Source organism: Drosophila elegans, unplaced genomic scaffold (assembly GCF_018152505.1).
Source record: "Drosophila elegans isolate 14027-0461.03 unplaced genomic scaffold, ASM1815250v1 contig_149, whole genome shotgun sequence".
Lineage (NCBI taxonomy): Eukaryota > Metazoa > Arthropoda > Insecta > Diptera > Drosophilidae > Drosophila > Drosophila elegans.
The window spans coordinates 24,674,569-24,690,218 of NW_024545513.1; the positions used below are offsets into that span (position 1 = coordinate 24,674,569).

Consider the following 15,650-nt stretch of genomic DNA (forward strand, 5'->3'; position numbering starts at 1 on the left):
ACACTATTTAAAATATGCCACCATTTGTTTCTATACAGCCAATACATAATAGGTATGCATGTAATCATTTGGGGGCACATGTAATAAAATAGTTTCTTAAACTGAATGTGAATTTTGGCAGCGTATTCATGTTGTCCAACAGCAAACAGAGAGAAGGGAACTAAATTAAAAATATTTTGTTGCATTCTTTTAGTGATTTCTCTATCACCCCCGTATAATTTTTTTAAATTTTAATTACGTTGATATTGCTATCTCTATCTAATGGTTTCTTTTACTCATCTATTTATTCCACACAGTGCCATATGCAACCGATAAGACTGTGTGAATGGTCAAGTGGTCATCAGCATCGAAGCGAATCTCTCTGTCCGCATGTGTGTGAGTGAGTGTGTGTGTGTGTGAGTGCGAGGGAGTAAGTGATTGAGTGAGTGAGCGAGCGAGCGCAAGAGAGAGAGAGTGAGACAGCTTAAAAATGACGGACGCTCGGAGGAGCGGTTATTCCGCTGCGGAATTCGAATGAACCAGACATCCAATACCACCATATAGGATCGGATTTGGGCCACATTTGAAGTTCTGGAGCCAGGAAATAGAAGTCAGAAGCCAGAAGCCAGGAGCACCTCCGCCAGCCATCAATCCTTCAGCTGACAACTGTCATCCGTCAGTTGCACCTGTCAGTTGTCAGAGCAGCGCAGCATCGTCCAGGCCAGCTGTCAGCGGAAGCAGTAGCGGAAACGGAAGTGAAAGTGTAACTGGGAGTGGAAGGACACAGCACACACAGGACACACAGGACACCAGGCCACCAAAACGGGACAGCAGGAGCAGCAGGAACACGAGCAGGAGCAGGAGAGGATTGGGCAGCGCAGGGCGTAGCGTGTAGGCGGCAAAATGCCTGGTGGACGACGTGGACTGGTTGCGCCGCAGAACACATTCCTCGAGAACATCATCCGGCGCTCCAACTCGCAGCGTGAGTATTCCACAAATCTGCCATCTTAGAACATCTTCCCGGGGGACATTCAATCGCTGCGTGGGGTAACACAGCGGGAAGTCAAGGTATTTTGCCAAAAACATCACCGAAATACATGGTTTTGCTTTTATTTATACTTTGGTTCCCATTTATTAAGGCATATTTATGTTCGTTTAAGCCAGAATTCTCTTTACCATAACGCAGTTGGTTTTGTTTTAGAAAAAAAATGATTTGTGACTCAATATCCGGATGAAGGTTTTCTAAAACATTTTATAAATGTTCTTTTACTTTTTCTTCGCTATTTGTATACTTAAAAATATTTAAATTTGTCATAAGAAGAAATAGCTTTATTTACTGAAATGCGAAATTGAGCGAAAATTAATTACAGTATAGAGTTGCAGTTCGAAAGCCTTTTTAAATAGCTTTCAGGCAATTCAATTTATTTTTTTCTTTAATTTTTTTAACAGGCTTTGACTGGTTAACCTCCCCTGTCCCAAAATCAGTAATATTTTTTAAACAACTTTATAAATAAGAGTCAAATGATTCGTGGCTAATCAACCTTTTTTTCATCGACCGAAATCGTCAAAAGTTTTGTAATAGAACGTACTTGGTATTAATTAAAATTAAATTTTGTATTCAATTATAATCTTGAACTTTCAACTGGAAGAGCTGTGATTAAGAAAATACTTATAAAACTTATTGTAAATTAAAATGAACAACTAAATATGCTGAGAAAAGCGTATGTTTCATATTAATTAATTAAACGCTTACTTGAACAGTTTTTAAGATATTTAAATGATTGCTTGATTGATTGACTTTATTTCGCTTTTTGGTCTCAAAAGTTCATAACATAATTAATTTAGATGCACATCTTAATTCAATTAAGTACTCAAATCAAAGTATGATGTATGTGGTAAAATGATATATGTAAATGTTATTCTTATTTCAATTAAGAGCTCAGATCATACATTAAATCAAAATATTAAGTTTACTTTCAATTACCATTAAAGAGAGATTACTAAGGGTTTGAATTTCTCCCCTAAAACGTTAGTTCCATTATTGAAACGAGACAGAGTAGCGAAGAAATTGTTTTCATAGGGTAATTGAAACTCTGTCCGAAATCATGATAATTTCATCTCACATTCGCAAGGACCCTCAACAGAAATGGCCACATTTCGATGCAACGCACATTCGATTCTCCGGTTGCAATCGACATTTCACGCATGCCACACAATTATCGGTGGTAAAGTGGTGAAGGGGCAACCTTTTCGGCCTGGAAAAGTGCGATGGTGTGAAATGAATTTTCCGTTAAGTTGTCAACGTGAACAGGATGCCATATGTGAGTGTGTGAGAGGGGAAGGGGGAAAGGGGAAAAGGAAAAGAGAAAGAGAAAGAAGTAAGGGAAATGAGCTATAAATAGAGCACTCGCACACCATCGAATCGAGAGCAATGGCACACACGCACACGTTTGACCGAGAAATGTCCGGTTCCGTAAAATTGAATTGTTTCACTGTGGCCAAAGGAAAGTGCGGGGAAAAGTGTCAGGGAAAGCAGGGGAAAGTCGGGAAGGTGCTTGGCAATGCGAGTCCCGGCATTGAAACCCGTTTTTGGCCTGCGGTCAATGGCAACACTTTCAATTAGGTATGGGGAAATGGCTTGACACTGAACATGCTCCAACATAAATCGGATTTCGGACAGGTCAACCACGGTCTCAGCTGCAGTCAACTGGGGAGAACATCCTCAGCATCAATGGCATCCATGGCATCCATGGCATCCATGGCATCCATGGCGTCCACATCCATATCAACAGCAGCATAAGCTCCTAAATGTCGCAGCAACTTGAGTTGCCATTTGCCATGTAGCAAAGTACCAAAGCAGCAACAACAGTCATCAGCAATAAGAACCATCAGCGACAACGACAACGACAACGACAACCATCGGCAACACATGGAGCCATAAACAAGACGGCTCACAGCAGCTGAAACTATGGGATAATTAACAAAACCCCCTCCCATTCCCAGCAGAGCTCATTAGGGAATGAGGAGCGACACACACAACTGATGCACTCCATTGCCATGCGACTGACTGAGGCATCCCGGCATTCCATTCCGTTCCGTCCGGCAATGCAAATGGCCGAAAAGTATTCCGGACAACTGCGGTTAATCATGGCCAGAAGAGGAGGAAGCAGGCAGCCCGGCAAAGTGGCTGCACTGATGGATTGATGGATTGACGGAATGATGGAGCGAAAGGGCCGGATGACAGGGCAATGCCGAAATGACACAACAACAGTCCCCCATGAAGATCCAATAAATAAGAAATATCTCATCGATTTGTACACGTACAGCACGCGACTTTCGGAAGATTTTATGATGACGACAAAGAGCAGGTTATACTTGTGGAGGTACCATCATAAGCATGAGTCTATTTGGATCATGAAGATTTGAAAAATTATAATGATACCTTATACAACTTTTGGGAGACCTTAAAGCAACAAATAAAGGAACCTTATTAAACATAAGTCCATTTCAACCACAATATAAAGGTAGTACATGATCAATTTCCACAATTAGAACCTTGAGCAGACTTTATAGTGCCGACAAATAGCAAGTTCTAGTTATAAATGTAACATTGAGTCTATTTAAACTGCAACATTATACTTTGGCAATAACTTATATACATTTAGGTAGTTTTGATTTGTTTTATTTTTGTATAGAGTCAAACATTTTATTTAAGTCATTCCTAACTTTTTCAGTAAATGGACACACAAAGTTCAGTAAAATTGTAATGAATTTTTCGGATATTTCACAAAGTATTTCACCCAATATTTTAAGCTCCATGATCGACCCAACTAGGAGAAATAATGTGAAATATTTAACTTGAGTCCTTTGGAGCCACACATCTTGGTAATATGTAATACCCAATTAAGTCGTTTTTTTTTTTTGGTAATTTGAGTATTTGGACACACAAAGTTTGATTGAATTTTATTTAATTTTGTGGATATTTCACCCAGTATTTTAAGCTCCACTATCGACCCAATTAGGAAAAATAAGATGAAGCATTATTGGGGCTTCCTTCAATTTCACTTTGACAAAAAGCGAGAGATGCTTCCCCACTTCAGCTTCAATTGCAATCCCCGTAAAGGAGCCATCAATAGATTTAGGTTCACCCCATTCCACCGCCCCAATAGGCATAGTTTTCCGTTTTCCGTTCTCCGTTTTCCATACACATTTTCCCGCCCCGGCAACTGTCGAAAGCGGATTACTGGGAAGACGCAAAGCCTTTCCCAAAAGGATTTCGTTCGGCAGCAAAAGTGAGGAGAAAAGTGAAATAGCTTTCAGGTCGCTGAAGGAGAACAAAATTCTGACCTGGAATGGACAGACACAGACACAGATAAAGATACAAATACAGATACACAACAGAGATGCAAATTGAGATGTAGATACAGGCGGAACGTAAACTGGAAATGCCACAAAGGAAATGCACAGGAGACAAGGGGTCGTCGTAAGTGCGGCATATTAAGGCGGGCATGCAAATGGCTGAGGGAAATGGGTCGTCAGGTGAGGCAATAGATTCTAATGTGATTTCCATGCCGAACACAAATAACAACAGGAGCAGATTGAAGTTAAGTAGGGAGCAGATAATGTCCAAGAAAAGGGACCAGGAAAACTCCAGTTAAAGACCTTATTTCATAGCCCTTAACTTAGCCCCAATTCTTTGAATTGATAAGGAATTGAATATATATTGCTGAGACTTGGAATCACTTCTCAAGATTAGTGTCTGCCCATTTTTTTCCAACTTACAATATAAGATGCTAGCAATACTCAGGCAGTTTAATTAATGGGAAAATCCAACTTGGCAAGTAAAGGAATTTTTAAAATATCAATGGGAATATAAGGAAACAATTAAAAATCAGTATTTAAAGACAATAATATATTTTAATTAAATATTATGTGACATACAAAGACCAAAATCAAAAACAAAAAGAGATTTCGTTAAAAAAAGCACAAATTTAAATAATAATACGAAGGTAAAGCTTAATTTCAAAGAAAAACGTTGCAAGATTTTGGTCATTTAAATATTTGAAAGCCAGCAAGTCTCTGGTTCTTCACCCAAAAGTTATCCATCAGGAAAATTTAAGGAGCGTAAATGGTGAAGGGTGGAAGTGAAGCCCACCATTTCGTGGTGTTTGTTTGGGCTGCAAATTTTCGGCCACGTTGGCGATAAACTGACCAAAGACACTGCCCTAAAAGAGCAACTGGCTTGGGCAGATTTTTTAATTAGTTGACTTTATGGCTCACGCTTCCGGGCCTTGCCTTTCCCCTTCTGTTTGGTAGGCGGCCCGTTCGATTCGTCCACAAGTTGCAAATAGGCAAAAATTCGTATGTTTGTCCTTGTTTGGCAACAAACTCATTAAAATTGAACGCAAAGCCTGCGCTGCAAAAAGAAAAGCCCACACTCACATAAAATCACGGGAACAGGGGGGGTCGAAAAACCAAAATCCACAAAAATCCTGACTAGTCCAATGGCAAGCATTTTTCAGTGGTTTATCTGCGGCCTGGAAAAGTGGACAAAGTGGTGCGCAAAAAGAGACAAACAACTTTGCCCTTGTTTTTTCACATTTTTTTTCTTTACCGATTTTTTTTTTTTTTTAGCAACCGCCTCTGTTTGCCTTTTTTGGGCTTGTCACTTTTGCGGTTTGCCTCGCACGTTTATCTCGAGTGCACATTGCTCGCTCATTCCCAGAAACTCGAATCCCCAATTCTCCCCCCATTTGGCATGGCCTTTTTGCCCCTCAGGAGGTCGCAGCTCGACACTTGGCGCGGCTGTTTGATCTTCGTCAGCAAGCCAAACAACATTAGCAACAACAACAACAACACCAGCAGCAGCAGCAGCAAAAAGTGGGCAAAAGTGGACCCGTCACAGGAGCTGGCTCACTTCTCCATTTCCTTCTCGTGCACCTCAAGAAAAATCCAAGAAATCCGTCATTTAAGTTATGCTAGCATAGAACTTTAAAAAATAGGACACAACTGATCTATAAATCGAAGTGGTAAAGCTTATAGTACCATAGTTTTTTCTTACATATATATTTCAGTCATCATCAATTCGATATTATTTTTATAGCAGACATCTTAAAAAAAAAACATCCATAGGTACCAACATTTTCCCAATAAAATTTGAGGTCACCGTGTTAAGATTCACTCTAATAGGTATCATATAATTTTTAAACTTTTATCCCATGATTTGTGTTTTTCGCCGTGCATCCATTCTTGTGAGTGTTTTGCCTGCCTGTTGACAATTGATTACGCATACGCCCCGTGGCCCACAAAAGAAAACACGTGCCAGGCGATATCCATCACAGACTTGATGGTTGTGTTTGCCCAGGTCAGAGCCGTTGGGTCTCCAATGGATAAATGATAACCGAATGAGCGATGAATCAGCAGACCGAAAGAGCAATGGAAGCGGAAAAAAATTGGAGAAAAAACCAATCGCAGTTTCAAATCGATTCGGATTGGTTTAACGATTTAACTTTCAATTATGCTAAGTTTTCGGAAAATGTACCCTGGCAATATAGCCATAAAAAACCAGAGAAACTAAAATGTCCTTGATGGTATCAGATTAGCAATACTCTGGTGGAAATTTTGATAACCCCGTTTTTGTGTGCTAATTCAGAGATCCAGTGACGCAAACGGATGCCCAGGCCAGCTGTCAAACGAAATCAGCATAATCCCACCTACGCAGGCAATGACATAACGAGAGAAAGAGACGGGGCGAGGGGGACAAAGGGAACAAAGGGGGACGGAACGGACAAACACGTTTACTAATTTGGTTGCAGGCGGAGTTGCCGTGCTGAGGGCATGCAACAAGCCGCGTTGGGAGACGCCCTCACGCAGGCCAATCGCTGAACACTGAACAATTGCAATTATGTACAATCATTGTCTACTGTCGCACGTCCCTGGTCGGGCGCCATTTGCCCCACACGGCGACCCTCCTCGGGCGCCACTTGTGTGTGTATGGGTGTGTATGTGTGTGTTTATTATTGATTTTCATTTTTCATTTCGTTTTCGCTGTTTGTTTGTTTGTTTGTGTTTTTTTTCCTTTTCATTTGCCGACTGTGTTGCTGGTTTTCGCCTCGGCTTTTTGTTGTTGTCGCTGGCTCTCGTGTAAATTAACGTTTTTGCCGCCAGGGAGGCGGTGTGAAAAGGGGCGGTCATTACATTTATTGATTTTTTTTCGGGAGGGGGGAAAAGAGCTCTCTCCGCTTTCACTGGGTGAGTCTCATTTGTTACCTTTTCTTTGCCTTGCCCTGCCTTCGTTTGCCTTCGTTTGCCCTGCCTTGCTTGCGTTTTCAGTTTGCGACACTTAACTTTTCGCGTTGTTTGCCGTTTGTTGTTGTTGTTGTTGTTGCTAGCCATTTTCATTGCTATTGCTGTTGGCATTGCCGTTGCTGTTGCTGGGGCAGCGTCTTTGACCCGTTTTTTTTCGGCGGCCGGAAATGCGCGCCTGCACCCCATTACCCAGCTGAAAAGCCAGAAGGTCAAAGCTTGACGAGTGCCTTGCATAAAATATAAGGGAAGGTGGATGGGGCGAGAGCCCAACCGCAATGGCTATAATAATCCGCACTGACCTGGCCAAAAGGAGAGGACTGTTTACACGGACTTCGGTCTGGAACTCGGACTCCAATTCGTACATTTGCACGCAACAGTAAATCAAAGCCAACAAAAGAGAGGGAAATTTAAATAAACACTATTTCTTTTGGCTGAAAGGTGAGTCGAGTGCAAAGATTTCGTGTCATTTGGCCATTGTGCGGTTTTTGGGGATTGCGAAGAAGTCTCCAAAGTATGGGGCCAACGCCAGGTGTAAAATATTTGCAGCACATTAATCATACGCCACGTTGTCGCGGCGCTACGGCAAGGTGTAATCATAACAATTGAGCCGCCAATCAACGCCCCCTCAAAAAAAGAACTGAGTGTCAAGGAATGTTAAGGAGGTTGAATAACGATACAAGAAATACTCGGGGGATATATCAAATTCAAACAAGGAAACAGGGTGTTTTTGTACGCCTGGGTTTTGCGGATTTGGGATATTTAATTACAATTATATTTCGTTTTTATCCTTCAGCTTTCATTTCAAATAATAATGTAATAAGAAAAATATTAATTTAATGCTAAAAGAAGGGAATCTTTTGAAGTTGTTTCCCCGACTTTCTTTCGTTTGTTAACATTTTTATTCGCTCCAGAGCTTCGTGCCGCTTTGACCTTTGCAGGAATTCCATTGAAATCAATGGCCACCTTCGGAGTACCTAAGTCTTCAATGCCATGGCCAAAACCTGACCATCGGGCCCACTCGGCCAGGTGGCGACAATTGACTGAGCTCCGCCCCAGACGTTTTCTTACTTGTACTTGCCCATTTCCTTTTACTCCCACGCTTTTTGGGATTGCGGCGACTGCCGACTTTTGCGTAATTTATGAGGACTGCGTTTATAATCCATCGGCCAGACGAAGACCTTTCCACAATCGACAGGGGGGTGAAGAACAGTAGTCAACCCCTACTGCTGCTGTGTCCGTCATTATTCAGTTATTCCCCCATTATTAGTATTATCGACATGTGACCGGAGTCAAATCGCTTTAATTAGACAACAGCGCGTGAGTTGGAACTGCTTTTTGGGATGGGGCACGGCACAGCAGTCAAACGACACTTAGCATTAAGTAAAAGGCCATTTAAGAATGACCACAGAGGCCAGGGTAGCCGGTGGCCAGGTCCAAGTTTCGCCTTTGGCCAGTCAAATTGGATTAAGTTGTTGCCTCCCCACGCCTCTTTGAGGCCCTGTCTGTGTGAACTGGCAGGCAGGTGGGCCAGCTCACGGCAGGGGGCGTGGAACCGGAGGTGGGACTACTGAAAGTGGCAGAGCAGACCACATCAAAATTAAGACGCAGCCTAATCCCCGACAGAGCCCATTGGACACAGAGTACGAGTAAAAAGGATGGGGAATGGTGGAAGCACTTCTAAACGAAGGATTTTCTGAATACACAGGCAATACAGGATTTAAACAATAAATAATAAATAAAATAATACAACCCTTATTCACTTAATGTGTGTATGGTGGAAAGCATTTAAATATGTTATTGAATGTTGTTTGTCTAACTGACATTAATTTTGTACGTGTTCTACATATTTGATTATTTTGGTCAGCTTGATTTTAATAAATGTAGTAACCAACAGGAATCTACCATTTTAAAAGTTTACTGTTGCAAAGATATTTAAAAAGGTTTATTTGGCGAAATGTAAACCACCCGCAGAGATTCATATTGCAACGATTTGCTGCTTTTGACCAGTTTGGTGTTTTCCTACCTTTTATTAAAAAAAATGGGTGCATACATAACACATTGTGAATCCCCTTTGAGGGCTTATATTGCCGAGTTGTGCATTGCACCGATTAAGTTTTTTGTCAAAAATAAGAACATTATCTTACCACCCGCTGAGCAAACTATGCTTGTATTTTTAAATCTACCATGTTGAAGGTGATGCTCTGCAATGATTTAAATTTTTCACTAAAAAAGAAAACAAAACTATATTTATAAATCTTATAAAAGCTATCACTTATTAAAATACAATAGGATGACATTATGAATGCATGAAACACCAAAAGTTGTATAAATAGTACTTAAAGTTTTTATACTTTTTTATAGAAGAATAGCTATTAGTTACTAAGTTAGAACGAAGGATATTAATCTAAATGTAGATAAAGCGATGCTTCAGCATTAAGTACTTGAGGTGGCTACCGAAAATTCACTAAAAATCGCGTGCCAAGTGGCGTTTTCTCTTGCTTTCCGCAAACATATCGTCTCTCACTCTAGCATCTGTGTGTGAGAGGTGGGGGTGTGTGAGTGCGTGGCTAATTTGCTTGGCACAAAAAGTGTAGCATGCTTTTTGGGGCCACCACTCGCAACACGCAACGCAGCGCAAAAGTTGCGGCCAAAATGCAAAATGGTGGGGAAGAAGAATGAGAAAATAACACTGATAAAAAAAATAGTACAAAAATATATACGTCGCTATTGAGCATAAAATTGTAATTTTATATATATGTGGAATATAAAATCATATTAAATGCATATTAAATTGAATGCATTTGGTGTTCAAAGATTTGAACGAGTGTGACAAATATTGTATTTAACAATGGTTCTACTTGTTTAATATGGTTTATTTATCGTTCTATCTATTCCGAAAGTAATAAAAAAATATTGAAATATCGTTAAATATTTCCATATTTAAAATAATTAAAAACCAAAGCAAAAAGTACCTAAATTGAGTGTGAAATACTTTGATATAGTACGTTTTTTTTATCAGTGATGCAGTGAGAGAGTAGCCGACAAACACACTCACACCCCACACACTCTTGTGTGTGTGTGTGTGAAACTAAAACTCGCTCTTGCACTTCGCAACTGGGGAAAAAGTTGGCTGCTTTTCCCGGCCACTTTGTTGCTGGTTTGGACCGAGTTGAAAGTTTACGCAATCAACTTTTTCGCCATTCTTTTTTTTATCAGCCAAGGCATCCCCATACACACACATACACTATCGCAGAGATAGAGCGAGAGAGGGAGAGAGTGGAGGAAGTGACGATGGCGACGACGTTGACGGGGCCAAAACTTTAATGTGGCATCAGCAAATGCGGGATGAAGTGGAGCATGGCAAACCAATGGCGCCAACAGCTCTGCGGCTGTCTGTGTATGGGTTTTGGCTCTCTGTGTGTGAGAGTGTGTTTGCGAAAGTTGGTCAACCTACTAACACTTACGCACACTCGCACAAAATGAAAGTCTCAAGAATTGGCAAGCAATCGGTAGTTAATTCAATTTCAAAATAAACTGCAAGCCATTAATGATGGTTCAATAAACTGAATCGTATAAAAAACCCTTAGCTTTAATAGTGGTCTTTATAAATTTAGCCACCATTTAAACGCTAGAAGGAAATTCGATTTTAAATTATCCTTTAATATGCCACAAATTGCTTGAAAGTTCTGCTCGAATGTTAAAACCAATAAAACAGAGTAGGTTACTATCTTCAAATATGCAAAATTTTCAAAACCACAAGCTAATTATCGTAAAGGGGAAGTTACCCGTTAATTGAAGCTGGTTTAACTAAATGCTGCGTATAAAAATAATAAGCTTTAATGGTGCCATTATAAATTCAGTAATCCTTTAAACGCTAAGAACAAAATCGATTTTAGATTCCAGATTAAAGTTATTGTTTAATATACCGGGAATTGTGAATAAAAGTTCTGACATTTTTATTCAACTAAATTGTTTTCTAATATAACAAGTTTTGAACATTTAAGTAAGTGTTTTATGTTTTGTTTCTTTCAGTGATTCAAATGCACTTAAATTTGAAAAGCGGAGAGTAACGACTCTTTCTTTTTAGCAGTGTAGGCACATCCACTTTGTGTTTGTCGGGTGAAAGTCTGAAAGTCCAAAATGCTGGAGAGCATTTAAACTAGAAAATATTGGAGGGACTGCGGAGAATCGCAGAGACCCGCGGGCAAAATTAAATGAACAGTCAGTTTGCTGGAATCCAGCGGAGGGGGTTGACGGGTGGGCTGGGCACGAACACTCCGATGACCTTGAAGTCAAATGTCCACCAAGCAGTCACAGAACATGGAAAGTAATCAAACAAAGTTGCGGGCTGGGGGCACGCGGATTGGAAAATGGAAATGAAAAAATGGAAAATTAAATTGGAGTCGAGCATATGGTAAGATCCTGGGAGACATTCTTGTTCACAGCAAATTGAGAAAAGTCACTGTATTTTTTACATTTACATTTGCATCTATCCCTTACTCTTTCGATTAAAAAAATGTCATAGAAAACTGGTTAAAGAAAACTTATTTTATGCAAATTTCTTGAGTCCTTTCAAGTTTTTCGCCCTTAAGGCTTAAGTTAGTACTTAACTGCATAATTTAATAAAATTTTTAAAGTAAGCTTTAATCGAAATAAATATTTAGCTTATCATAGCTTCCAACTAGAACTTTTGGTATTCATTAAACCAAAAACTTATGCAAGCGTAAATGTTGAGTAGTGAAACTATCCCGTCTTTCCCTTTGATGGTCACTTTTTTATGTTCCCTTTTTCTCTCATTTTCATTTCTTGACATTTTTTTTTAGTTTCTTAACAAATTCAATTAATGTTGAACCCACCAGAAGCTGACTTTTGCCTTTTTTTCTCCACCGACTATCACTAGTCCCCCCTTTATGGTTGCCCGGCGGTTTTGCTTCGTGCTGGAGCGCAGCTTCTCACTTAATTATGCAAATTTAATAACAAACGCCAAATGGCGCGCATAAAGACAGAGACAGAGCGAGACAGTGCGAAAGAAAGGGGTAGAGAGACAGAGGGGGTTTATTATAAGTGCCATTATGCGACAAAAAAAAGGGAACTTCGTTGCGATTCTTTTCAAGCATGCCCCAAGGAGTCGTAGCCGTAACAGGCTGGCCTAATCAACGTGGTTTTGTCGTGTTTTACCTCAAACTCTCACTTTCACTCTTACCTCCCCGCGCTTAACCCCCTGCTGGCCCACCTTATAACCCGACAACCCACTTTTGTGCATTCTCCAGCTGTCGCTAATGTAATTAAATCGCAATGCTGTCGTAGCGGCCGAGCCTTTTTCCCTTTTTGGACAATAAAATTTATGCACTCGACTACTGAAAAGGGGGTAAAAGAAGGGAGGTCTGTGGGGGTGTGGAAACGAAACGAGAGGTGTATAAAGTGTTAGACGGAGTTAAAGGATCTGCAAAATGGAGGACAAAATGGCATGGCCAGCTGGCAATCTGTGTCCTAATTGCAGCTTCAAAGGGGGTGGTAAATTCAGTATAGAAGGGGGCTGAATCGAGGGCTGAAGAGGTGACAAAATAGGGGGGAAAATGGGGTAAAGGGGGTCCAGGGAGGATAATTGCAAGGACCGTTGTGCCGCCTGAACCGTATAACGTTCAACATTCACACTAATGTCATAAAAACCAGCCAAACAAATGATTTTGTTGCTGTGCGAGTGTGAATGTGTGCCTGTATTGGTGTTGAAACTGATGCATGTGTTTGTGTGTGTGTGTGTGTGACAAGCTTGAAACAATAGAAACAGAAGCAACAACAAACACCGACAACCGCAGAGAAGATGGCAAATGCAAAACCGCAAAAAAAAATAATGACAAAACTGGCCAGAGACGTGGCGAGAGGGGGTGGAAATTAAGGGGCATATATACGGTAATATGGTCACAAAGGGGGGAGGAACAAACGAAAGTAACAGCAACCGAGGAGGAAGTAGCCCGCACAGTGGTGAAAAAAACAAATAAAGAAAAGTGTTACGTAAAATTAAGGAACATATTGAAAACTGCACAAAAAAGCAAATTTAATTACTCTAAAGCACTCAGACAGAATCTGTTGTTTTCCATTTTTAAAAAAAAATTAAATATGATTAAATTTTTTTAACGGTTAGCAAAAAAAGTTTCCATTTACTTTTTTTTTGATAATTGTTTGTATTTCAGTCTCTATAAAGTTGTAGCTTTTAAAGCAACCGAAACAGATTTGAACAGATTGGTTTTGAAAAACAACAGCCTAAAGCATTTGTATACCAATGTATCTACTCCAATGATTTTTTTTGCTCCACTGTGCGGCGGCCAAGCGGAAATGAAAGTTTTGCGAAATTGCAACCACATTTGCATGTGTGCGAGTAAGTGTGTTTGTTTGGGGTGTATTTAGTTAATGGACTAGTTTTGTTATATCCCTTTGAGGTCCCCCTTCACCATTCCCTTCGCCACATCCGCATCCACACCCACACCCATCCGCCGGCCAAGGCCACTAACAAATCCACTTAGGAGGACTCTTTTTCGGACTGCGGTCGACCGCATGAATCCAAATCAATCAACGACAAGGCTTCCCGCTTTCTTTTTTTGTCTGGCCAACTTACAACTGTAAATGCTGCACGGTCTAATTGGCCAAACGAGTGGGGGGTGTGAAAAGTGGGTGGCTGAACGACCGCCTCATCAATCATCGAGCAACACGGACCGCCGGCCGGGAATCCCAATCCAAATTCCTTTGTTTCCGACCCGGCTTGTTGACATTTCAGGTTGAGTTGTCAGCTCCCGAAATGCTGATCCCAACAATCCGAAAAACACTCGGAATGCTCAATACACGATACACCCCAACCAATTTTCGATACTTTTTTGCCGGCCTTTGTTTGCGTCCTTTGGCCTGCCCCAGCTCCTTTGTTTGGCTTTCAAATGAAAATCAAAAAATCATTAATTAAATCGTAAGTCACCCTCCTGGCCATCGTGTTTTTTATTCCTTTTTTCCCTTTTTGGAGGGACAACCGTTGGCGGTTGATGTTGACATTTATAATACATCATCTTTGATCGAGCTCATAAATAATTGGGCAATCAAGGCTGTGTGGCAGAAGGCTGGGCATGGAGATGTTGCTGTCAATCAGCAATGAAATATTCATTTCTTTACGATATTATTATTTGATTTGACGTCTTGAGTGCTTTATTAGTTAAAATTTGCCGATAATGGTGTTTCGGAACACATAGTTTTGTCAGGTTTCTTAATGTTTATTTTTAAGGGGCTCTGTAAATAATGTATAAAGCATTACCGGAACTATCATTGTCCTTTTGAAAACTTTCCCTTTATCTAAAACTATAGATATTTCGAATGTAAAAGGAATGTAAAAATCGTTTGCAATATATATTTTCGAAACTATTAAAAGCTTTAATATGCCTATTTAACTAACAGAAAAGAATTTTATATTTAAGGAGTAATTATTCAAAAGCAAAGCTATTTTCGGTGCTAACATATCGCGTTGAAATTCTAAGACACTGATTGCAAATCAAAATTGAAAAGGGTTCAAACGTGAATTTAAATATTCAGCGACATCTGTTGAGCTGACATCGCAGCGCATCGTCGAAGGACATAGTTTACACATTCATTGTGATCTCATTGTAAGGAAATTGTTCCGGGAAAACCTTGATCCCAATCGGCTTTTCCCCGGCTCCAGTGCCAGTTGACATCTCTGCCGCATTCCCGCTCCACTTGGCACCGCAACCGAGGGATTGAGGGATCTGCGGAGGGCCGAGATGGCAGCAATCCGCGGCTTAAAAGGGAATCGCTGCCGGACTGAAATGGCCCAGGCAAATTGCAAAACTTTTTCCGCCAGCTTTGAATGCCATTAAGTGTCGCAGCCGCAGAGCAACAGCCATGCACCCACACATGCCACACTGCCGCGCAACCACCCTGGGCCACCCTAGACCACCCTAGACCACCCTGAGCCACCCCCAAGTAAAAAGTGTTGCGACACTGACACAATGGCAAAGTCAGGCACACATTGCAAAAGACAACCGTGTGGTTTATGCCTCGCAAGAAAGAAGCCGCAGCTTGACTGCAAGGATTATGACCATCCGCGGAGGACCTCGGCACATGTCCAGTAGAGTGGTCCACAGTGAACACAATATATAAAGAACAGTATACTTTCTATCCAGATTTAGATACGATTTTTCACACATTTTCTGTGGTGGGAAGGTTTAAATCTCTCTGATCAGGTGCAATAATATTAATAATACATATTATCTTCTGAAGATCAAAGCAAAATTTTTACGTTTCTTAAAATTATTTTTGCAAAAATGATTCAAACATAAAAATTTCCAGGTGAAAATTCTACATATGCA

General features: G+C 40.6%; 1 protein-coding gene across 10 annotated transcripts in view; it reads left to right on the top strand.

Annotated features, from left to right (window-relative positions):
* Positions 1-300: 300 nt before the first annotated feature.
* Positions 301-15,650, top strand: part of LOC108148151 (potassium voltage-gated channel protein eag) — a 45,903-nt gene continuing 30,553 nt past the window's right edge. For all 10 annotated transcript variants that reach the window (XM_017275035.2, XM_017275037.2, XM_017275042.2 and 7 more), the window contains exon 1: positions 301-961. In XM_017275035.2, the coding sequence (XP_017130524.1) occupies positions 883-961 (79 nt within the window). In that variant the 5' untranslated portion in view covers positions 301-882. The remainder of the gene's footprint in view (positions 962-15,650) is intronic.